Source organism: Hypomesus transpacificus, chromosome 15, assembly GCF_021917145.1.
Source record: "Hypomesus transpacificus isolate Combined female chromosome 15, fHypTra1, whole genome shotgun sequence".
Lineage (NCBI taxonomy): Eukaryota > Metazoa > Chordata > Actinopteri > Osmeriformes > Osmeridae > Hypomesus > Hypomesus transpacificus.
Window position 1 is genome coordinate 13111341 of NC_061074.1, and position 23808 is coordinate 13135148.

Here is a 23808-nt window from a genome sequence, read left to right on the forward strand (position 1 = left end):
AACTTTTGACTTCATTATAGCTTGTAATTTTTAACCATGTGGTTTCTTGTCCTTCAAATGGAGGCAGTTTGTATGACAGTTAGGTGATTATTGCCTAGCTACAGGGACCTCAGCAGCCATGTATGTTTTGGCTGACAGAAGGAGTTCCAAGGGTGGATACCGATCCCTACTGTGCACATTTAACCAAATGCCTCTGGAACTGACAACTTCTAGTTTCTTACAGCAATCTAAAGTCAGAAGGGTCAACTTTCAGAGACAAAAAAGATTTCCACTATCTTCACTGTGTGAGTCCAAGTGGGGGCCCATACACAGTGACGACAACTTTCATTCATTTTCACCTTTAGTATAGAAGGGGGCTTGTGTTCATTAACTGCAACAAAAAAAACAGTCTACTCTTCAGATGCAGCCAGGAGCTGTAGCATTTCTGCAGTATATGGCTCTTCTGTTTTTCCAAGTGTGTGTGTGTGTGTGTGTGTACACACACAGGAGCTCATGGAAATACATCCCTACAAGCGAGGAGACGTTATCTCTTTAACCCTTCCTCAGCCTTCATTGTCAATCAATCAAGTCACAGCCCGTCCAAACATTTACACACACACACACACACACACACACACACACACACACACACACACACACACACACACACACACACACACACACACACAGGGAAGCCCCCTTGGAGCCTCCAGTTCCCACAGTATGTGTCAGCACGCCTCACTCTCCCCTCGCTCCTCAAAGACATACTGTGAAAACTGGCACCGTCTGTACTTTGGTTTTGACCTACTTTGAGGCATCTTTGAGTGGTATGCATATAGACAATTGGCGTTTGTAGTATGAGGTCCACAGACAGCAGCAGCATTGCAGACGTGTTCGAAATCATCTGGGGTACCGTGCATGATTAGTCACAGCTCAGATATAGTAATAACACGTCTAACTTATCACTGACCCATTCGATACAAGATAGCAGTTAACACATGGTATACTGTCTTTATAAATGTGGGGGGATACAAATTTAACTCTGAATGTACTTGCATATACTTTAATTGTAAGACATTTGAGTTCCCAAAGAAAATCTCTGATTACGATCAGTGGTGTTCCAATCAGCTCACTGTGCAAACGCAAAGAGTGTCCTGCCGTTTCAGTGCATTCGTTTTCAAGGGGCTGCATTATATCTTTTTTTTTTTTTTTTTACAAACTGACACCGGAGGCAAACAGCCTTGCAGAGTTAACTGAAACCAGTCCAGTGTGAGAGAGCAGAGGCCTCTCTCCCTCTGCAGGGATGGGGGAGCAAGAGCTGTGCTCACTGCCTCTGGGGCTGATTGCCAAATGCCCCCCTGCCCTCCCACCCCACACTCGCCCCCCATCCCAAAGTCAACTGAACCTCCTGCCATTCCAGCCCCCTACCCCCCCCCCCCCTACCCAGCCTCCCTCCCCCCCCCCCCCCCCCCCCCCACCACCCCATGCTCCCCTGGGCCTGGAACTCCAATCACAGACCTGCAGCCTCCCGCCTCTCTCCCCTTCCCTCTCTCCTTTCCTTCACTTTCTCTGGATCTGGCGCCCCCCCTCCTTTAAGCCTGCGATTGCACCACTCCATTGTGGAGTCTGTCTCTTGTACTCCAAGCGGTCCCAGCTGCTGCTTCCAGTGTCTTCACTCTTCAGGGTTAGTGCTGCAGCGACGCTGGAACTCCTGGCCATACTCATGGATCCATTTGTTAGCCACTGGAACATACATTTAGTATATTGTGTCATGATCTAATCCCAAAACGTTTTTTTTCTACTTCTAAGAAGCATTAAGAACTCATGCGCAAGACTTGAAGAAAAAGTTTCTCCTTAAACGGCCATAGTAATGACTAATATACTGCATCTTTCTTTGCTTCTGTAAGTATAGTGTCCTTGGCCGGGTTTCCCAGATTCGTTAAGAAGCTCTTAACGCCAAGAACTTCTTAGGAGCGTTTTAAGAACGCTCTAGAACGCTCTAGAACGCTCTTAGAACGCTCTTAAGAAGCTGTTAGCGTTAAGAGCTTCTTAACGAATCTGGGAAACCCGGCCCTTGACAGTAGCATCCAGGAGGGAGTTAAGTGATGGAATGGGGGGGGCGACCGCACATGTTTGACATCCCTCCACAGCACACAGTGTATCACCAGCTCTATCATCCCTCCTGCATCTCTGTAATGTGACACAGATGTGGCCCTAACCCACAGTCAGGCTCTTACAGAGGCGGCTGGCCTCAAATGTACTGAAGACTACAGCTTCTTAAAAAATTTATCATAAATGCTCATACAAATAAGATATGGCCATATATGGTCATAATGTATACATTACAATTGATGTCACACAAACTGTGCATTCTAAGCCAAACTGAGTATATTATTTATGTTTACGTGAGTACCTACACTGTAACATGCACACCAATCGTTGTTCGTCTCCATGGTAAATATTTAGCAGTCTTACCCCATTTGTCTCCAATAAGGACAGGACAACCAGCATGCAGGGTGTCCCCGTCACCTTGACCGTTTCTATGGAGATTCCACCAGAAGAGGGCAGCATTCTGAAACACCAGACATAGGCGCGTTTGTTGCCCACAAAAAAATAAAAACAAATTGCCTTGCCTAGATTGTGTGTGGTCCTATCCTCTAATGCAGACCTGAATCCACTAAGAAAGAGTGAGATCTTTCTTGTTTTTCTAATACTTGGGCAGAAAGTGAAACTTCACAAACCAAGATTTGAAAGTTGAACCCAGCTGAGGATGTGGCCAATTTCAACACAGTATCATTTCTTAATCTAAACTCTCTTACTCTCCTTTCTTTTGACACAACTGTATTACTGTCAGAAGAGGCCACAAGAGATTCTAAAAACAACATCATGTTAAAGAATAACCTTTCAGAAGGAATTCTTATTATGGATTAAGACAGTTTGACAGTTAAAATGTTAGAAGCCCTTTCTAGCTGTTTCTATGTGGAAACAAAAGACGATAACATTTTGATATATTTACCTGTACAACAGGAACACTGAAGTTGGCGTGGATGAAGACTGTGGACCCGCCTGCGTCAACAGAGCTGAGCTGGGTGATGACAACAGTCTCTCAAAGGTTTGTCTAGCCATGTGTGCACTACTTTAAAAGCCATCTGGTGTACTGGCGGAATTTGTCCACAGCTTACAAACATTCTAATATATACTACTTCACTCTGGAATGTTGAACTTGGACTACAGAATAACTGACTAAAATTCCGTCACACAGCACAGACAATTCATTTTTACATGCCAGAAAAAGAAGTTGCCTTACATATATCATAAACGTTGCCACTCGATTCCCAGTTTTAAGCTTAAACAGGGGACTTGATGCTGACTGGACACATGGAGGGAAAGGGGGCCATTGTCAAAGCAAGTGGTTCAAACACACCATTCAATATTCTCATCACCCATAAGTAACACAGGTGAGGGTACAGTCAGAGCAGCCAGAATGGATGTGTCAGAGGATAAAGCAGCTTTCAGATGTACTTACTGTAGCATGATCAAAGTGAGGTTCATAGTGACCTCCGATACCATAGTTGACCACCTGGAGGTACTCTCCATGTGGAGGCTGGACGTTCAGCCCTGTGAGCATAGAGATGCGCTGGTCCAGTTGCCTCACAATAGGGTGTACTGTGTCCTTCAGCCATGCACTGAAAGACAAAGGAAAAAATTCCCCTCATATTTCTATTCAAATCTCTAGAGAGATTACATAGTTGTTTCATAAGGGTTGGTGTAAATTAGCGTTGTAGTAAATGTTATACGCCATAAAATTAACTCAGGCAGTGAGTATATTGAGTTGCTACACTATGGCAGCTTTGTTCAGCAGGTGAGATTTTATTGCTGCTTTTGACTGTCATGAGAGGGAACAATAAAATAGCCATTTCAGTTTGTAATAAAGCTGCAGCAACAAGCCAGAGATGATGCAGTAAATTAAGTTGTAGCTCTTATTATTAACTATGCGTCCCTTTTGGCCCCTACTGTAGAACCTGCTCATATACTGTAGTGTTTGTTCTTCATACCTCTTGCTGATTCGATACTCAGCTGTTGCCTGCTTCTCTCCAGATGCCACCACAGACCTCCTTAACTTGTGTCATACAATGACAGAAGAAACGTATCATTTTACTTGCATGTTAGTAATTTCACATAAATAGTAAACTTCTAGGATCCAGATGCGAGCAATTAAATTAATATTAAAAACTAAAGGTAAACGCAAGAGAAAAAGTGCGAAAACTTTGCAAGTTTTTGAATGTTGGTGAAACAAAGCCTTTAGTCACCAGAGCCATGATGGAAATACTTTGCTGGCCTATCTATCTACAAACTCCCTCTTGAATTCCCCAGAGGTTAGACAGCCAATACAGCCCTGAGACTAGACAACTAATACAGCTCGGCCTTGGAACTGACAGCAGGATGAAATACCAAGTTCAAGGCACAGAGAGCCTACTCTGCCAACCACATGACTAACAGTCCGGGCCTGTTTCTAATCAACGCACCAGAACACCATCAAATGTCGACATAATTATGAAATAAGTGGTGGGATTTCTATCTAAAATAAGGGTGGAAAACCTATTGGTCAGTGCCAAAACCTCACATAAGCTATGAGACATTATTTGGGTTACCGCATCTTGCCAGACTAATTGAGTCAGCACAAAGTGTCTCCACTGCAAATACAATTCTCCTTTCAATGCTGCCAGGATACAACATAAATATCTTATTATCTCTCAGTTGTGAAGGAGGGAATTTTGTTTCTTGCCTTGGAGCCCTCTTAATTGAGCAGTCTTAGAAGCTACGCCAAGGACTTCACAGTACAGGACAGCGTTGCATTAAGCTGTGTGTTAAATTATTGGAACCATGTCAACTATTTCTTCAAAGGTGTTTTGATGTTGGAGATGTCTCAATCCCTTCAGTATTGTTGTACTTTATCCAGACAGAATTCAGAGCCATGCAGATGCGATGTAGACATAAGGAAACAAATCTTGGTTGATATAAGCTTTTGTTGGGCATTTCAATGTAAGAGACAAAGAGAGAGAGAGACAGACTTAAACATCTTGTTAAATCATGCAGAGCAAAAATAACCTGGCAACCTTTCACTAAAACCTTCCATCATGACTTTGAGCAGGGTAGTGTAAGGGGCCAGACCACTGGAGAAAACTATGATGGGAAACTTCCGAAAATAACTAACCCCAATAGTCATGACTGCCAGCGCCTAGTCAGTATGCACACTCACTCTCCAGCTAAACCTTTCCAGATGTAATTAACACTTACCAAATAGAAGAGATCTCCTCAGTCTTAATATAATCCTAATAGTTTACGGAATAAAGCGTGCTACAATAGGTTACATTGTCCTTATCATGGTTTCAGTTACTGACCCCAGGATGGGCATGGAGCTTGATGTTGTTACCCTCAGCGTCAGTGATGAAGCTGTGGTAGAGGACCACGAACGGCTGCAGGCTGAGAACCTCTCGTTTGACTGGCTTCAGCAACAGCGTCGGACTGCCATTGGTGAAGTAGTCACAGAAGAGGTCAGGGTTCTCATAGTGCTTTGGCTGTGAGAGAAACGTGCATCTGAAGTCATTTATTGAAGCCAGAACAGCGAGAAAGCATTGGTAATTTTCTTTTCACTCACAGAACTTGTTTTGAATGTTCTTCCATCCTTGCTAACTAGTATGAGAATAAAGCCAACTCTCAGTTTGTTTTGAAAAATCACAACAGTTTTGCATGACATTTTAATCAACATATGATTTGAAGCCAGCGATTGTCACTTTGAAGATCAAGCTTCTTTTGCATTCAGTTCAAGACATGATTAGCAGTACCGTAATGTTATGACTGCGGATAAAAATCTACCTGATGACTTTGTGTCTGGCACAGTCTCTCATATGCGTTCCTTGTCCTGAGATAAGTGGTGTTGGGCCTTTTCAACACTCCATCAGAATCCTGTAACTGTGGACTTTCAACAAGCAACCTCTCGTACTTCTCCACGTTCTGTAGAACTCTGCCGTTCATGGGATCTGAATGGCCAAGGAATATATCAATATTATTCACACAGTCATCACATGCTCCATCTGTACAATCCTGAATCAAGTCAACATGCAGTATATATATATAAGGATTCAAACCAAAATATCCCACCCCCTTCCTTCAATGCCACTATACGCAGCACAGATGTGGTCCCGGTTTCTTTCTTCACAGTAAGTACATTGCATTCTGTATCTACATTACATTACACATACTCAGAATATAAGCAACAAGAAGCTTGCTGAGAGAGTGGGCGGAGAGGCAGTGGGTACTAGCTAGATTAAAAATGATGTATTTCTTGGATTGATGTGTGAAGCAGATGTCCAAACTAAGTCCAGTTGGTGGAATTCCATGCTATGGTTTAGTAGTAGGATATTTTGACTGGAAAGTATTACCGTGGTGAAGCAACTCCTGGGAGAGACTGAGTGCATAGGTCACGTTTCCTGTCTGAGAAAACAAAGAGAAAGGAGTGTTCTCATGACTACAAACTATCTGTGGTGTCTCCGGTATTATAATATGATACCCTGTCACTACAGGGTACCCACCTTAAAGTGTGAGAAAGCCAGGTGGTCCAGAGCATCTTCCAGAGTGCCCTCGTTCTCTGGGCTCCACTCCCCTCCTGACCCACGGAACAGGCGGACAGACTCCTCCAGCCATTGGACAGAGTGGTAGTAATCCTCCTGCTCATAGGCTACCTGAAACCACACCAGCGGCGGCTGCTGTATGTGTCTTCTTACTTCAGTACAGATGATCAAGTGTCAACCATTTCTTTGGGCATTTCTAATCCAAGGTATTTCTCATTGGATACTTCTTACTGCTTAAAGGCAGGATTGGTACGTTTTGCCAGGATTCAAAGGATTCAAACCAAACTATTCCACCCCCTCCCTTTAAAGCCACTCCCCACACATGAACTCATTGACTGACTACTGCCAGGTAGACAGACAGGTAGCCCGTCCAAATAATGATAATCATCAAGTTCAGTCCAAACTAAATGATTGGTCGTGTTTATTACAGTCCTGTGAGCCTACAGATATCAGATGTATTTCATTTTGCTGTCAAACCTTTAGATTTATTAGTTGCTATCCCGATGTTAAGTTTATTCAGCTAATATGACAAAAAGTGCATTTCAATAACATTACCGACCCTGACTTTCAGAGTTACTTGGATTTCCCACCTCAAAAATGAGCATGGAAACTGGGTTTGGACAAAACATTGTGCAAGAGATTTTTTGTTTACATTTACAAAACAATTCTTGCTGAAACCTACCAAAACTGTGAAGGGACCTTGAAAGCTTTGTTAGAGTATAAGTGAGTCATGTCAGGCTGAGTCACTTAAAAAAATGTTGCAAGGATGTGATTCTCAAGGCTGTAGTTTTGGACTTGCCCTAACCCTAACTCTCCAAAACGTGGATAATGACAGCACATGGATCTTGAACTGCTGGTTTTAAACAACTATAAAATTGCCGTAGCAAGCTGTAAGTGCACGTCTGGATGACTTCTCCCTTAAAAAAAAGCATATGTTAAGGAACTCTTGTAGATTGTCATGGTGAAGTAAAGAGGATATTCTCACACTCGCATTGGGACTTCCTTAGAGAAGGATGATGTCTTTTCCATTACATTTATATCCCTCCCACAGTGTCTCTACTGTGCATCATCATTGTAGTGAGACAGCCGAGTTCATTGTGGGACGTGACCCAAAGCTGGAGTGTTTTTTAACCTTTCTGTATGAGGGAACACTCTGGTCATCCCAACAAGATTCCCCTGGCACATAAAGGAGGAATTCAGTGGCGACTGAGAGAGGCAGATGGGAACTTAACTTTTATAGTCTTCTATGGATGGAATACTAATTAGACCTATTCTCACTGAGCTCCCTTGGTCTTGTACTCCTCATGTTGCTGATCTCATTCCCCTACTCTGCATATCCAATTGAGAGGTCAGAGGAGAACACACACACACGGGTTAAGTTACCTTTCCGACCAGAAAGCAGTCATCTCCAGAGAGTGGGATGGAAACTGGTGGACTGTAGATGTTAATAGGGTTGCCATTTGTCCCCCTCTGGAAGTGGCCCCTCACCAGCCCCCCCACCTGAAGATCATACACATCCTGCAGCCTCATCAGACCTCTAGCTGCCCCATACAGGTCCTCCAGTTTGGGCAAGATGGCCTCTTCTTCCTTGTAACCTGACCTGAGGGCTGAAATACCAGCAGAAGATCACAAAGCATGTGAAGGTGGGGTGCTGACAGGTCAATGCAAAGGAGGGGGACAGACCCCTGTAAAACCTGTGTCCTAGGTCATCTCAGTTACTAGGACCAGATGTGCTTTTAGGAGAGCAGTAAAACCTTGGGTGTTCTCAACGGCCTCTTCACTGTAAACCACGTTCTGCCACTCTGACTGTAAACGCTTGATCAGCGTAAACGCCACCAGTGGGTTTGATATCGATGCTGCTGCTCCACTGTACACTTCTTTATGCAAGTCAGACACTTTTGAATAGAACCTGGGAAAATAATTACTTTTATCAATGAGTCGAGATAAATAAAAAAAACGTAGCCTACTCATTGTAGCAATTGGTTTGCTACTGATAGGCTACGAAGGTAGGCTGTACAACGTTAATAAGTCTAGCCCCTTGACGCAATGGTAATGGTAGGAAAAACATAAACACATTGCAAAGTTTAAACAATAAGACTGAAGCATTGGCGAATAAAGGTTTAAGAAAGTCATACCTATATTGCCAATACTATGAGACACGCGGCTTCTTAGTAAGAAAGTCCCTATAGATTAGATACTAGACAAACATGCCCCTGCATCTCACCTGTCACTCACCTTTTGATGTCGTCTAGTCTCTCTGACTCGTGCTCGATGTACGTTTGTAAATGACTGATAAGTTCTCTTTCAACATTAATGGCTTGCTTAATGTTCAGTAACGACGTGTACATCTCACCAAAAGACAATGGAATTGCAATCACACTGATCAATCCCCAAATATAGTAAAAATGTATAGGTTGGAAAAAAGGCATTTTTGTTCGGTAGCTACAAGGCTTCATCACAACAGACTCCAGGTTCCCAGTTATTAACAACTGTGATTTCCATATAGTGCTGATAGCTACACGCTTATTCTTTTTCAGGACTGTTGACCGCGCTCTGTCCCTCCGCCTTGCAAAAATCAAACATTCGTTACCAGCAAAGCACATCGTTGTCTCTGAAAAATGAAGTCAGTTTTCATTATCATAAGGAAAACACAAACTTATATTATAATAATCAAATGAAGTCGTCTACTGACTCAGAAAAAAGTTTTACTTTAAAAGGTATTTATTTTTAATTTCCTATCGAATTAGGCGACTCAGTCATTTTAAGACCGTCATGTGGTTCACCTAGCGTTAACTGAACACGCAACTCGTTACTGAATTAGTTCACCAAATTATTATACCAAGAGCATCCTTCAATTGTTATCACGTAGACGTAAATTAATTTGTTGCGATTATTTTAAAATTGGGATTACAGTGACACCTATGGGTATTAAAGGATAACATTTCGGCCAATGCAGCCTACATGGACTGTACGAAAAAGCCAAATAACTATAGTTCTGGCACAATTATGAACTTTTTGTAGTATTTTTTATATCGATCATCGAATAATTACATTCATTGCATGATAAAGTCATGTTATTACTTCATCACTATCAGGGATATTTTATTAGTATTTTACAGGCAGGGACATTTACATGTTAGGACAACTGGATTTAAACCATCAGGAAATAGTTATTAAATTACCTCAATCTAAGATGCATCATTCCAAAACAGAAAGATGGCACACAGCTAAGGACTGTAACATGTAGGCTGGCCAGACTGTACACTGTAGACTCATATAAGGAGCACTACGCCCATAAAATTGATCAGACAAGCGGATTACAAATGTATGGTATTTCAACACACAATTACAGAACAGCAAAAGCCTCCATCTACTTTAGTTACAATATCATGCTGAAGAAAGTTTCTATATTGTTGAAAACTGTGCAATTGCCCAGAGTTTTTTGTTGGTACAGATTTTGTTAATATACATGTGACATTTCAATGCTGCAATTTCCCTTTGGGTTATTATAAAGTACCAACTACTATATCCTTGTATCATCATTCTGCTCACATTTCATTGTTGTTTTCCAAAAATTGCCATCCAGTTGTCTGTATGAACTTAGACACAGCCCAGGGAGGGTAGGCTAGAACACAGTCATCTACCCCTGTGCTTGGCCAAGACCCTGGTTCTGGGTGCGACCGTGTATGACCAGCAGGGGACAGCTCTCCTCATGTGGACTCTGATATTCTCGTCCCGCAGGCCGTAGATGAGCGGGCTGAGGAAGCGAGGCAGCAGGATGAAGCAGAAGTAATTAAAGAAGGAAATGTGCTCCCTCAGCCAGCCAACCTGCAGCACAATCACGCTTTCTGTGATCGGGTGTGTGAAGGCCATCATGCAGAGCAGCAACTGGACACCGTGGAGCAGCACTGTGTGCATGGCCTTTCCCACCGACGCCCTGTCCTGTCGCAGCTTCCTGGTCTCCAGCAGGATCCTCATGTAGGTGAACAGGATGATGGCCGCCACCCCGGCAAAGAACAACCCGTTGAGGGTGACCTTGAACAGAGTCTGTATTGGCGAGGTGCTCAGGACCACAGTTTTACACAGCACGGGGGTGGACAGGAAGTCAACGCCAGGCTGGACCTTGCCCAAGGAGTAATCTACTATGGGCAGGATGCTGCTGACCAGCCACAGGACCAGGATGATGATCCATATGCGGTCTGAACGCCAGGCAGGTGGGCACTGCAGGGGGTAGAAGATGGCCACGTAGCGCTCCAGTGACATTGTGGCTAGGATCAAAGGTGTGTTCTGGAAGGTGGCGGTGGAGAAGAAGAGCAGAGGCATGCAGTAGACACTGGCGATGCGTACCTGGCCCATCACGAGGAGGAAGAGCAGCACGGAGGTAAGGAGCTGCAGGGTGTCATTGATCAACATGTAGGCGAACAGGATGTAACGTGAACTCTCCAGGAACTGTCTGTGAGATGCAAAGATGTGTAGCATGATCACAATGCAGTAGAGGAAGATGCAGAAGAATGGGATGACCACACACACCTTGACGATCACAGACAGGTTGGCACTGCCTGACGTCTCGTTCAGATTCTGCATTTTTCACCGAGACCCAAAGAGCCCACAATGGAAATCTGGAAAAACAAGTTGACACTATGGATTAAAAAAAATTGAAGATATTGTTTTCTGCATGTTATCCAAAATGACTTTAACCCTACCTGAGAACATCCTCTCCAGACAGTGTTTGGACTTGATGTAGATTTTATACATTCATGACTGCATATTGCTCCTATTCGGTTCTTTAATTTTCCTACCCTCCCTCCAATATGACAGTCTCTTGATTTCTCCCGGGACAGATTAATTTCATGCCATTGTCATTGTGAATCAAGTTTGTAATTAAAGCTAAACTTCCTTAGCAGGTGAAGTGCTCAATGAAGGATGACAAAATACTTTTCAAGGGTTTAATTAACCAATGTCAACGTTGATTTAGTAAAGACTGATCAATTAAATGATCCATTTGACAAAGTAAAAAAGCAATAGTTAATATCTATTATTTAGCTGTTTCATTAACTACTATTGTAATTGCCTTCACTTTTGCTTGCCGCTTTTTACCTTTCCACATACAGAAGGCCTACATCAATAGTTTACCTTACAACATTTTTTTATCTGTTCAATGGCATCCATGCTTTGGAGTGAATACTGTATTATCGATCAAATAATGTATATGATTTATTTAATTGTTTTACAGTGTTTTTTTTTTTTTTTTTTAAAGGGTTAATATACAGAAGGCCCTAAAAATGAAAGGCCAACCCCCTGAACGGGGACTGTTTTTGTTGTTGTAGAGAGCATGATGAAACCTTATGTCACCACGGTTTGTTTACTCTTGATGGGGATGGATCGTATTGGATGAGGAGAAAGGAGTCTCAAGATGTCCCCAGTGGACAGTTAGGGAGCTGTCCCCATGTTCCCTGATTAGAAATTAACCAGACTAGTAGATAATTACCAGAGAGCTCCAGAGTCTAGTCTAATTGTGCAACCTTATGTTTTATTTAGTTTGATAAACAATTTGACTCTGTGGACAGCAGCATATTGGAGCCTTCTTTATGTAACTCATGCGTCAGTAATGAAGTCAGCTGGGGCTAGACCAGGGCTTGACCAGAGTGATATTTTTCAAAGGGGTAATTTCAAACCTTTATGCAATTTATTTTAACACGATACAGCGTGCACACAGCATTAAGGCCTATATGAAATTGTGTTGGTCATTACGCACTATTTGAGCCTGCCCTTGCGGCACTATTCACGGACAATCTTGCATGACGTTGCGTTGGTACATTTAGCCTACAGATTGACCGGTCATTCTGCACAACACTATAGGCTCTCAAAAGCTTTGGTTTATTAGTTTGTGATTGCATTCCCCACAGCATGCGGAACTTGTCATAAAGTTAGCGATAACAAAGCCCACCCATTTAGAGAGAAGATATGATTGGTCAATTTTACTGTCAATGGAAATTAGTCTTTCATGGTATTACTATTAATCGTCCCTCTGTAAATTCATAGCTGGACCACCAATCACAGAGCTGCATAGCATTTTCCTCCCAACAACGGAGCCTGCAAAATTCTGATAGGGTGACAACAGGGGATTTTTTCATTTAACTCTTCACAACACAAACTGAACAGACAAGATTGAAGGGTTTATTTAAAAAACATTGTCCTTAGATTGTCAAATTATGAATAGATAAAATACAATTTGAACAGATTACTTTTAATATATATATTTTATATAATATATTTTGTAACTATATTAGGCCCTTCCTGAGGGCTTAGAGGGCCCTGACGGTTCGCCCCTGCTGTACGACAAAGCCAATAACTGCATTAAAACCATCAGGAAATAGTTATTAAATTGCCTTAATCAAAGATGCATTATTCCAAGACAGAAAGTCGGCACACAGCTAAGGACTGTAACATGTAGGCTGGCTAGACTGTACAATGTAGACTCATATAAGGAGCACTACACCCGTGGAATTGATCAGACAAACGGATTACAAATGTATGGTTTGTAGCTACTCAATTTCAGCACACAATTACAGAACAGTAGAAGCCTCCATCTACTTTAGTTACAATATCATGCTGAGGAAAGTTTCTATATCGTTGAAAACTGTGCAGTTACCCAGAGTTTTTTGTGGTACAGATTTTGTTAATATACATGTGACACTCATGCCTGCTACAATGCTGCAATTTCCCTTTGGGTATCTATAAAGTACCAACTACTATATCCTTGTATCATCATTCTGCCCACATTCCACTGTTGTTTTTTCTAACAATTACCATCCAGAACTTAGACCAAACCCAGGGAGGGTAGTCTAGAACACAGTCATCTACCCCTGTGCTTGGCCAAGACCCTGGTTCTGGGTGCGACCGTGTATGACCAGCAAGGGACAGCTCTCCTCATGTGGACTCTGATATTCTCGTCCCGCAGGCCGTAGATGAGCGGGCTGAGGAAGCGAGGCAGCAGGATGAAGCAGAAGTAATTAAAGAAGGATATGTGCTCCCTCGGCCAGCCAACCTGCAGCACAATCACGCTTTCTGTGATCGGGTGTGTGAAGGCCATCATGCAGAGCAGCAACTGGACACCGTGGAGCAGCACTGTGTGCATGGCCTTTCCCACCGACGCCCTGTCCTGTCGCAGCTTCCTGGTCTCCAGCAGGATCCTCATGTAGGTGAACAGGATGATGGCCGCCACCCCGGCAAAGAACAACCCGTTGAGGGTAACCTTGAACAGAGTCTGTATTGGCGAGGTGCTGAGAACAGGGTTACACTGCACTGGGGTAGACAGGAAGTCAACGCCAGGCTGGACCTTGCCCAAGGAGAAGTCTACTATGGGCAGGATGCTGCTGATCAGCCACAGGACCAGGATGATGATCCACATGCGGTCGGAACGCCAGGCAGGTGGACACTGCAGGGGGTAGAAGATGGCCACGTAGCGCTCCAGTGACATTGTGGCTAGGATCAAAGGTGTGTTCTGGAAGGTGGCGGTGGAGAAGAAGAGCAGAGGCATGCAGTAGACACTGGCGATGCGTACCTGGCCCATCACGAGGAGGAAGAGCAGCACGGAGGTAAGGAGCTGCAGGGTGTCATTGATCAACATGTAGGCGAACAGGATGTAACGTGAACTTTCCAGGAACCTTCTGTGAGATGCAAAGATGTGTAGCATGATCACAATGCAGTAGAGGAAGATGCAGAAGAATGGGATGACCACACACACCTTGACGATCACAGACAGGTTGGCACTGCCTGACGTCTCGTTCAGATTCTGCATTTTTCACCGAGACCCACAATGGAAATCTGGAAAAATGAAAAACAAGTCAAAGCTATGGATTTTTCTTTTTTTTTTATCAAGCCTACCTGAAAACGTCTTCTCTAGACAGTGTTTGGACTTGATGTAGATTTTATACATTCATGACTGCATATTGCTCCTATTCGGTTCTTTAATTTTCCTACCCTCCCTCCAATATGACAGTCTCTTGATTTCTCCCGGGACAGATTAATTTCATGCCATTGTCATTGTGAATCAAGTTTGTAATTAAAGCTGAACTTCCTTAGCAGATAAAGTGCTCAATGAAGGATGACAAAATACATATCAAGGATTTAATTAACCAATTTCAACGTTGATTTAGTAAAGATTGATACATTGAATGACCCATTTGACAAAGTAAAAAAGCAATAGTTAATGTCTATTATTTTGCTGTTTGATTAACTACTATTGTAATTGTCTTCACTTTTGCTTGCAGACCTTTACCTGTCCACATACAGAAGGCCTACATCAATAGTTTACCTTAAAACATTTTTATCTGTTCAATGGCATCCATGCTTTGAAGTGAATAACGTATTATTAATCAAATAATATAGATGATTTATTATCTAATTGTTTTATAGTTTTATTTTTTTATTCCCAAAAGGGTTAATATACAGAAGGCCCTAAAAATTAGAGGCCAACCCCCTGAACTGGGACTGTTTTTGTTGTTGTAGAGAGCATGATGAAACCTTATGTCACCACAGTTTGTTTACTCTTGATGGGGATGGATTGTATTGGATGAGGAGAAAGGAGTCTCAGGATGTCCCCAGTGGACAGTTAGGGAGCTGGCCCCATGTTCCCTGATTAGGAATTAACCAGACTAGTAGATAATTACCAGAGAGCTCCAGAGTCTAGTCTAATTGTGCAACCTTATGTTTTGTTTGACAAACAGTTTGACTCTGTGGACAGCAGCACGTTGGAGCCTTCTTTATGCGTCAGTAATGAAGTCAGCTGGGGCTAGACCAAGGCTTGACGAGAGGAATATTTTTCAATGGGGTAATTTCAAACCTTACACTTGTTGACCCCCCCACCCCCCCACCCCCCCATGAACATCAGCAAAACCTTTTTTGCAATTTATTCTACTAAGAATTCAGCTTTTTAACTGTTGATCACAATTACATATTAACAATATACATAGTAACTAATGTATCATGGAAGAGTACAAGCAATTGATTTACTAATTTATTCATGAATGTGAAGAGAAGAGATACATATAAAATATATATACAGTAAAATTATTGTTTTATGTATTCCCTTAAGCTATCACATTAAACTGACTTAGAAAGATAAATATTGTAATTCATAATGATTAGGTAAATACAGTGGGCCACATAGAAATAAGCAGTAGTCATCCACTACAGTTTTTCTAGTACCATCCTTGTGAGAACAGCTCAATTCTGCTAATGCTGATGAAAATATTAAGATTTATGGATCAAACTTAGGGTTCATTTTCTTGTTCAGGTCACAAAATAATACATATCTCAGTGCACGGTAAAACCTTTCATCCCTTAGACCATAAACAAGTGAACTCAGACACCTTGGAGCCAGGAAAAAAACAATATAATCAAAGTAAGTGACATGACGATACCATGTCAAATCAAGTTGCCGAATAGCAGTTTCGACAAAGGGGCACCAGAACTGAATCAGACAGAGGATCAGCTGTACACCATGTAGGATCACAGTTCTAAGACCTTTGGAGGTGGATGTCTTATTCTCTACCGACGCTTCTTTGGCAACAGACATGATTTTAACATAGGTGAACACAATCGTTAAAGACATTACAAGGAAATAAAGCTGGTTTATAGCAGACCTGATGTGACTTTGCCAGGTGTAGAGGATAATGAGCATCTCCACAGAACACAACCTGTATTGTATATAGAAGCCAGGAGGAACAGAGGCAATAAAGATAGAAGTGATTATGATGGCCTGTATGGAGCTGAGGCTGTGGATGATGAAGATACAGTGTATAGCTCTGCGAGGAGTAGAAAGCTGTCCATGTCGCAGTGGCATGCAGATAGCCACGTAGCGCTCCAGACTCATGGCTGTCAGGGTTAGTGGAGTGAGAAAGTTCAACATAGACACTGGAAAACAAATAACTAGACACAACCAAACTGGCATAGTGATTGTGAATATGTATAAGAGAAGAAGGATGTTAGTCATAATCAGAAACAGACTGTCAACCATCAGTATGTGAGCAAATAAGATATAACGTGCAGTTCTGTGAAAGATGCCTCTTTTGAAGAACGTGAAGATGAGCAGGAAGTTGACAGACAGGAAGATTCCAATCAACATCTGCACTACTACGACGCTGTCACTCATAAATTGTCGTGAGTTTGTGGCAGTACCACCTGCCACTGTTGTGTTGTTTTTAACCATGTCTCTAGCTGTTAAAACCTCTCAATCTAAGCTGCCAGAACCTGTGTTTCATAACATTTTTACAATTACAAGAACTATCAATCTAAAGTGATACAATAAGAAACAACAAACATCTCCTAGAGGGTAAAAAAGTTCAGTGAGTAAATTTAAATGCTCTGCTCTTTAGCAATGAGATGAGGTATAAGTTGAGCTTTTCTACAACAAAAAGACTCATCCCGTGGCAGCAATCCAGTTGTAAGAAATTAACGACACAGTTTGCCCTCATCTGAATCCAAAGGCAATTTCCCTCTGAGATCCGCTCTGCTCAACCATTTTTATGCAAAACTGAAGTATCTCTCACATCAAGGCAGCGATGTGTCATTGTCTCCAAGGGATTTGACTCACACCGTTAACAGTGGTTACTACATTTAGTCATTTAGCAGCATTTATCCAGAGCGACTTACAGTAATTACAGAGACATTCCCCCGTACTACCACAACAAGAAAAAGCATTTACTGATTACGCAATGTGACACACGTGTGCATTGATGTGACTCACGTGTGCATTGATGTGACACACGTGTGCATTCATTATCGGCAGGAAGCTCCCTGCCCTACAGGACACCTATCAAACACGATGGCTCAGGAAAGCTGGCAGGATCCTAAAAAACTGTTGCCACCCATCCTCCAGTCTTCTTAACCCGTTGCCTTCTGGCAGGCGATACCGAAGTATTCGGTCACGCACACGTAGACAGTTTCTTTCCAAGGGCCATCATGCTTCTGAATGAACATTTATATGTATATTGATACACTGTCGACACACTCAAACTAGTCACTTTACAAACAGTCACTTTAGCTACTGGTTGCACAATCAGCAATATTGCACTAAGTGGACCCTACTTGTCTCTAGGTTAGTATAGGATATTATGTGTATTATAGGTTTAGAATACTCTATTGCTTATTATTTTGTATATTTAGGAGGTTTATTGTATTATATGTTGGCTTATCATAGGTTTAAACTTGTTCTGAGTACATATGTCATGTTATACCAGGTTACTTTGTGTTGTCTTGTCCTAAGACTTTCAGTGCCCAGTCTGACTCTGTGTTGGTCTGTGTACCTGACAAAATAATACTTGATTTTGAACTTGAACTCTATGTCTTGCAGGCCATTTGGTTAATATTTTTTTTTCTACAACCACAGAGTCACTTTAGGTGTGTCAATGGATGTAATAAGAAACCAGTACAGAATAATGGGTTTAGCATGAAGTGAGGCTTTATTCAAAACTGTTTAACAAAAAAATACAACAGTTTAATACTTCTTCCGTTGAGAGGAAACGCTTCGGCTGTCGAGTACAACTCTCGACGGACTCTCTGTATTTGCTCAGCAGAGCACAAAAGCCAAGTATTGCAGGGCCAGAAACCATAACTCATACTTTCTTCTCCTATCATGAACTCCCTCTCTTTGGTGAGTTGTCCCCTTTTAACAGGGGAGTTGTGTCTGATTAGCTGACAGTGTACAGCAGTGTGCCCCACCAGGTGACTGTAGTGGAGGGAATGGAATGAAAACACCTGTCTGTGAAGCAGACTGTGCCAGAATTCTGGTCTTTGAATGTTTGGTTATAGAAACATGATTTAGAAACAAGAATTTAGAATTGCATTAAACACATTCAACAGAAGTTCTATATGTTGACGCCAAAACCATCTGCTTCCACACATGTTGTGTGTTGCCCCTCCCTCTGTGTGCACTTGTTTGTTATTTAAGTTTTGTACTTTTATTTCCACTGTATTTCTTTCTATTTATGTTGAGTACACACCTTCAATGTGTGTCTACAAATATTGCAAAACCTCTACTTTTCCATCTTCTACCATGATTATCATGAATACATGAATGGAATGGATACAATAATGTCATACATGCAAATCATATGTAATGTTTAGTAGTAGTTTATTTGTACCAATAAAACAAATACAAATCATTAAAGCAGATTAAAATGTTATTTGCTATGTCATAGCCTACACTGTTGAAGATCCCACTGCCCCAGCCAGACTACAGTGCATGTAAACATGTTCAGTGTGTCTTATTAATAACTGTGAGAAAGTATGTTGTGAATATGTGAACATGTTTTCTATTATACAAATACTTTTTTTCTTCTGAACCCACACAATATAATCTCTTTCAGTGCATGGTAAAACGTTTCATCCCTCAGGCCATAAACCAGTGGACTGAGACACCTTGGGGCCAGAATAAAAGCAATGTAATTAAAGTACCTGACATCAATATACAATCTCAAATCTATCTGTATTATAGCAGTCTCAACGAAGGGGCACCATAACTGTATCAGACAGAGGATCAGCTGTACACCATGTAGGATCACAGTTCTGAGACCTTTGGAGGTGGATGTCTTATTCTCTACCGACGCTTCTTTGGCAACAGACATGATTTTAACATAAATGAAAACAATTGTGACAGACATGACTAGGAAGTAGAACTGGCTTATAGCAGATGTGAGGTGACCCTGCCACGGATGGATCACAAGCATCTCCAAAGTACACAACTTGTATTGCACGTAGAAGGCAAGAGGAACAGAGGCAAAGAACATAGAATCTGTTATGATGGCCTGTATGGAGCTGAGGCTGTGGATGATAAAGATACAGTGTATAGCTCTGCGAGGAGTAGAAAGCTCTCCATATCGCAGGGGCATGCAGATAGCCACGTAGTGCTCCAGACTCATGGCTGTCAGGGTTAGAGGAGTGACAAAGGTCAACACAATCAATACAGTACAAATGATTAGACACAACCAAGCTGGCATAGTGATTCTGAAATAGATCAGGTTCAGAAGGATGTCAGTCAGAATCAGGAAAAGACTGTCAGCCAGCAGTGTATGAGCGAATAAGATATAGCGTGCATTTGTGTAAAATATTTCTCTTCTGAAGAAAGTTAAGATGAGCAGGAAATTGATAGACAGGAATATTCCAATTAGCACCTGCACTACCATGACATTCACATTGATTGCTTTCTGTAAGGATGTGCTAGCATTTCTTGCAGCAGTTGTGTTGTTTTCAACCATATCTCTTTGCTATAATCCAGTATAACGCATTCAAACGCTATGTTACAAGATAAAAGGATCCTTTAGTCTTCCTGTAACCTAAAGACTCATCCCATGGCAACAACACAACTGCAAGAAAAAAGTGCTCAAGTCCATCCTCTACTGAGCCCAGAGACAATTTCCTTCTGAGATCTGCTCTGTTCAATTATATTTATAGGACACTGACACATCTTTCAAAGCAAAGGGAGGCAAGGATGTCTTATAATCACCAAGGGGTTTCTTTCATATTGCTAACAGTGAATGCCCATTACTGGGCTGAACCACAAACTATGCCTGTCTGAAAGACAATTCAACAGTGTGATTTGGGGGGGGGGGGGGAATTGTCACCTAGGGTTAGCCTCTAGTGTAGCTCTATTTGATCATATCCAAAAGGTGGACAATGGAGGTGTTTGATAAAATTCGAAGTCAAGTGTGATCAAATTAGTGGGCTGCTATCTGTCTCATTAGAACATGATTCACAACATAATACTACTGACTGGCCTCACATTTGTGAACCTCCTTACTATATGTTTCCACAATGTTTGCAAGTACCATGATCATCATGAAAACAGAAACTGAAGGGAGTCTATTATGATTCAGAAATGCAAGACATTCATATTTTATGTTTATCCAAATGCAGGCAAATAAATGCAAATCATATGCAATGTCTAGTAGTAGTTTAGTAGTTTCTTTATATTAATAACAAAGTACAGATCATAAAAGCAGAATTGTCTGTTAAAACGTGACATTAAATCACAAATGTTTGTTGTTTGCAATGTTATAGCCTACACTTTTGAGGATGCCACTGCCCCAGCCAGAATACAGTGCATGTAAACATGTTCAGTGTGTCTTCTCAATAACTGAGAAAATATGATGTGAATATGTGCAAATGGCTTCTATCATACAAATAAAGGTATTCTTCTGAACCCACAAAATATAATCTCTTTCAGTGCATGGTAAAACGTTTCATCCCTCAGGCCATAAACCAGTGGACTGAGACACCTTGGGGCCAGAATAAAAGCAATGTAATTAAAGTACCTGACATCAATATACAATCTCAAATCTATCTGTATTATAGCAGTCTCAACAAAGGGGCACCATAACTGTATCAGACAGAGGATCAGCTGTACACCATGTAGGATCACAGTTCTGAGACCTTTGGAGGTGGATGTCTTATTCTCTACCGACGCTTCTTTGGCAACAGACATGATTTTAACATAAATGAACACAATTGTGACAGACATGACTAGGAAGTAGAACTGGCTGATGGCAGACGTGAGGTGACTCTGCCATGGATGGATCACAAGCATCTCCACAGAACACGACTTGAATTGCACATAGAAGGCAAGAGGAACAGAGGCAAAGAACATAGAATCTGTTATGATGGCCTGTATGGAGCTGAGGCTGTGGATGATAAAGATACAGTGTATAGCTCTGCGAGGAGTAGAAAGCTCTCCATGTCACAGGGGCATGCAGATAGCCACGTAGCGCTCCAGACTCATGGCTGTCAGGGTTAGAGGAGTGACAAAGGTCAACAGAAGTAATACAGTACAAATTATTAGACACAACCAAGCTGGCATAGTGATTCTGAAATAGATCAGGTTCAGAAGGATGTCAGTCAGAATCAGGTACAGACTGTCAGCCAGCAGTGTATGAGCAAATAAGATATAGCGTGCATTTGTGTAAAATATTTCTCTTCTGAAGAAAGTTAAGATGAGCAGGAAATTGATAGACAGGAATATTCCAATTAGCACCTGCACTACCATGACATTCACATTGATTGCTTTCTGTAAGGATGTGCTAGCATTGCTTGCAGCAGTTGTGTTGTTTTCAATCATATCTCTTGTTGCTAAAATACACAATAATGCATTAAAACACTATGTTGAAAGATAAAGGGATCCTTTAGCTTCCCTGTAACCTAAAGACTCATCCCATAGCAACAACACAACTGCAAAAAATAAGCGCTAAAGTCAATTCTCTAATAAGCCTAGTGACAATTTCCTTCTGAGATCTGCTCTGCTCAATGATATTTATAGGACACTGACACATCTTTCAAAGTGAGGCAAGGATGTCTTATAATCACCAAGGGGTTTCTCTCGTATTTCTAACAGTGAATGCCCATTACTGGGCTGAACCACAAACTATGCTTGTCTGAAAGACAATTCAACAGTGTGATTTGGGGGGGGGGGGGGGGGGGGGGATTGTCACCTAGGGTTAGCCTCTAGTGTGGCTCTATTTGATCATATCCAAAAGGTGGACAATGAAGGTGTTTGATAAAATTCGAAGTCAAATGTGATCAAATTAGTGGGCTGCTATCTGTCTCATTAGAACATGATTCACAACATAATACTACTGACTGGCCTCACATTTGTGAACCTCCTTACTATATGTTTCCACAATGTTTGCAAGTACCATGATCATCATGAAGACAGAAACTGAAGGGAGTCTATTATGATTCAGAAAAGCAAGACATATTTATATTTTATGTTTATCCAAATGCAGGGAAATAAATGCAAATCATATGCAATGTCTAGTAGTAGTTTAGTAGTTTCTTTATATTAATAACAAAGTACAGATCATAAAAGCAGAATTGTCTGTTGAAACGTGACATTAAATCACAAATGTTTGTTGTTTGCAATGTTATAGCCTACACTTTTGAGGATGCCACTGCCCCAGCCAGAATACAGTGCATATAAACATGTTCAGTGTGTCTTCTCAATAACTGAGAAAATATGATGTGAATAAGTGAAAATTGCTTCTATCATACAAATAAATGTATTCTTCTGAACCCACAAAATATAATCTCTTTCAGTGCAGTCTTTAGTCTAGGGTCACTTTATCATATCTGAAAGGTGGACAGTAGATGTTCACCAAAAAGATTATATGTGAGTAAAAAAAATGTATATTGTATTTTTACTTGAGGTTGCAGCTTGAGCATTCCTGACAATGTTATGAGTGACATGCGTTATGTAATAAAATAAAAAACAGGCATTTTAGGCTATTGAACTTTTCATTTTGATCTTTGTGCCCTACAGTCTTGATGTGTTTTTCTTAATGGAGACCCCTGATAATAATAATGTTTATGAGTCATTAGCTCGAACTCATGAAGCTTATTTTCTTCTCAATATCATTAAAAGCTCATTAATTATTAAAAGCGTGTCATGTTGGTTAACTAATGAGGAACCGCTCTTGTTTTTGGAGAAAGCTGGGGCTCGTTCTTTGTTTTTCTAATGTTGTTTCTAATTAGGATTATGGTACGAGAGGGACCGAATATATCCTAATGAGGCCTTAGAGTCTGTTTGAGCTATCTTGTGGAAACAAATCCTTATATTTATTATTATTTTCATTTGTGTTCCAAAAATATTGATGTTTTAATTGGTAAACAGGGGACATGAAGAAAAATAAAAAACTGATCATATCACCACCGGTGATTGACATGGAGGGGTTAATTAACACATGAACTTTATCTGGTAATACCTAATGAGGAATTTCATCATGATCGGGACAAACATGCCATTGAACAATGATGTCAAATCAGGGGAGGATCTAGAGATTTTCATTCGGGGTGGCAGTGGGGTGGCAGAAGTAAGTTATTGGGTGGCCTCATGAAGGCCAATCAAAACCTAAAGGGGAGTACAGTACTCCCTATGGTAAATGATTAGGCTATAACATTGTAGTTAAATTAAACACTAATATTTATATTATTTATTTAATTGTTCTGTAATGTACAAATTATGTTTTTCCATGGGAAGATTGGGGTGGCACAGATTTTTTATTGGCCCTTGCCACCCCTTAGATCCGCCACTGCGTCAAATAGAGTTTTGTTTGTTTTTTACCACAAAAGAGAGCTCTTCAAGTTAGATTTACTAAGAGGGAAGAGAGTGACACATTTTCATACCCCCCCCCCCCCAACTATAGCT

The 23808-nt window shown here is 41.3% G+C and overlaps 6 protein-coding genes across 6 annotated transcripts; all 6 read right to left on the bottom strand.

Moving 5' to 3' along the window:
• Positions 1-1480: 1480 nt before the first annotated feature.
• p4ha3 (prolyl 4-hydroxylase, alpha polypeptide III) lies at positions 1481-9411 on the bottom strand. The gene is made up of 13 exons (XM_047036105.1): positions 8847-9411; positions 8366-8520; positions 7995-8218; positions 6573-6722; positions 6423-6474; positions 5857-6020; positions 5382-5558; positions 4035-4099; positions 3506-3665; positions 3287-3349; positions 2996-3064; positions 2455-2551; positions 1481-1722 (listed from the first exon to the last, which is right to left on the bottom strand). Exons 1-13 carry the CDS (start codon positions 9212-9214, stop codon positions 1652-1654), a joined length of 1815 nt encoding a protein of 604 aa, XP_046892061.1. The 5' UTR covers positions 9215-9411; the 3' UTR covers positions 1481-1651.
• An 836-nt stretch (positions 9412-10247) lies between these two features.
• On the bottom strand, positions 10248-11195 carry or95a1 (odorant receptor, family 95, subfamily A, member 1). The gene has a single exon (XM_047036048.1). It carries the CDS (start codon positions 11193-11195, stop codon positions 10248-10250), a length of 948 nt encoding a protein of 315 aa, XP_046892004.1.
• Positions 11196-13467: 2272 nt separating this feature from the next.
• LOC124477971 (odorant receptor 131-2-like) lies at positions 13468-14412 on the bottom strand. The gene has a single exon (XM_047036049.1). It carries the CDS (start codon positions 14410-14412, stop codon positions 13468-13470), a length of 945 nt encoding a protein of 314 aa, XP_046892005.1.
• Positions 14413-15873: 1461 nt separating this feature from the next.
• Positions 15874-16815, bottom strand: LOC124477972 (odorant receptor 131-2-like). Its single transcript, XM_047036050.1, has one exon. It carries the CDS (start codon positions 16765-16767, stop codon positions 15874-15876), a length of 894 nt encoding a protein of 297 aa, XP_046892006.1. The 5' UTR covers positions 16768-16815.
• Positions 16816-18931: 2116 nt separating this feature from the next.
• Positions 18932-19870, bottom strand: LOC124477973 (odorant receptor 131-2-like). The gene has a single exon (XM_047036051.1). The coding sequence runs from the start codon at positions 19868-19870 to the stop codon at positions 18932-18934; it is 939 nt and encodes a 312-aa protein (XP_046892007.1).
• Positions 19871-20787: 917 nt separating this feature from the next.
• On the bottom strand, positions 20788-21726 carry LOC124477977 (odorant receptor 131-2-like). Its single transcript, XM_047036056.1, is given in 1 exon segment — positions 20788-21726. A coding segment is annotated over 1 exon segment (939 nt).
• Between the last annotated feature and the right edge of the window lie 2082 nt (positions 21727-23808).

Bases quoted from the DNA above. Each gene is read 5' to 3' on its own strand.
- LOC124477972 (XM_047036050.1), bottom strand. From the start codon at position 16,767: ATGAGTGACAGCGTCGTAGTAGTGCAGATGTTGATTGGAATCTTCCTG.
- or95a1 (XM_047036048.1), bottom strand. From the start codon at position 11,195: ATGCAGAATCTGAACGAGACGTCAGGCAGTGCCAACCTGTCTGTGATC.
- LOC124477971 (XM_047036049.1), bottom strand. From the start codon at position 14,412: ATGCAGAATCTGAACGAGACGTCAGGCAGTGCCAACCTGTCTGTGATC.
- p4ha3 (XM_047036105.1), bottom strand. From the start codon at position 9,214: ATGTGCTTTGCTGGTAACGAATGTTTGATTTTTGCAAGGCGGAGGGAC. The intron at 8,219-8,365 runs GTTTTACTGCTC...CTGGTATTTCAG, and splicing joins GGCCGTTGAGAACACCCAAG to CCCTCAGGTCAGGTTACAAG. The intron at 6,475-6,572 runs GTGGGTACCCTG...TTGTTTTCTCAG, and splicing joins TGGCTTTCTCACACTTTAAG to ACAGGAAACGTGACCTATGC.
- LOC124477973 (XM_047036051.1), bottom strand. From the start codon at position 19,870: ATGGTTGAAAACAACACAACTGCTGCAAGAAATGCTAGCACATCCTTA.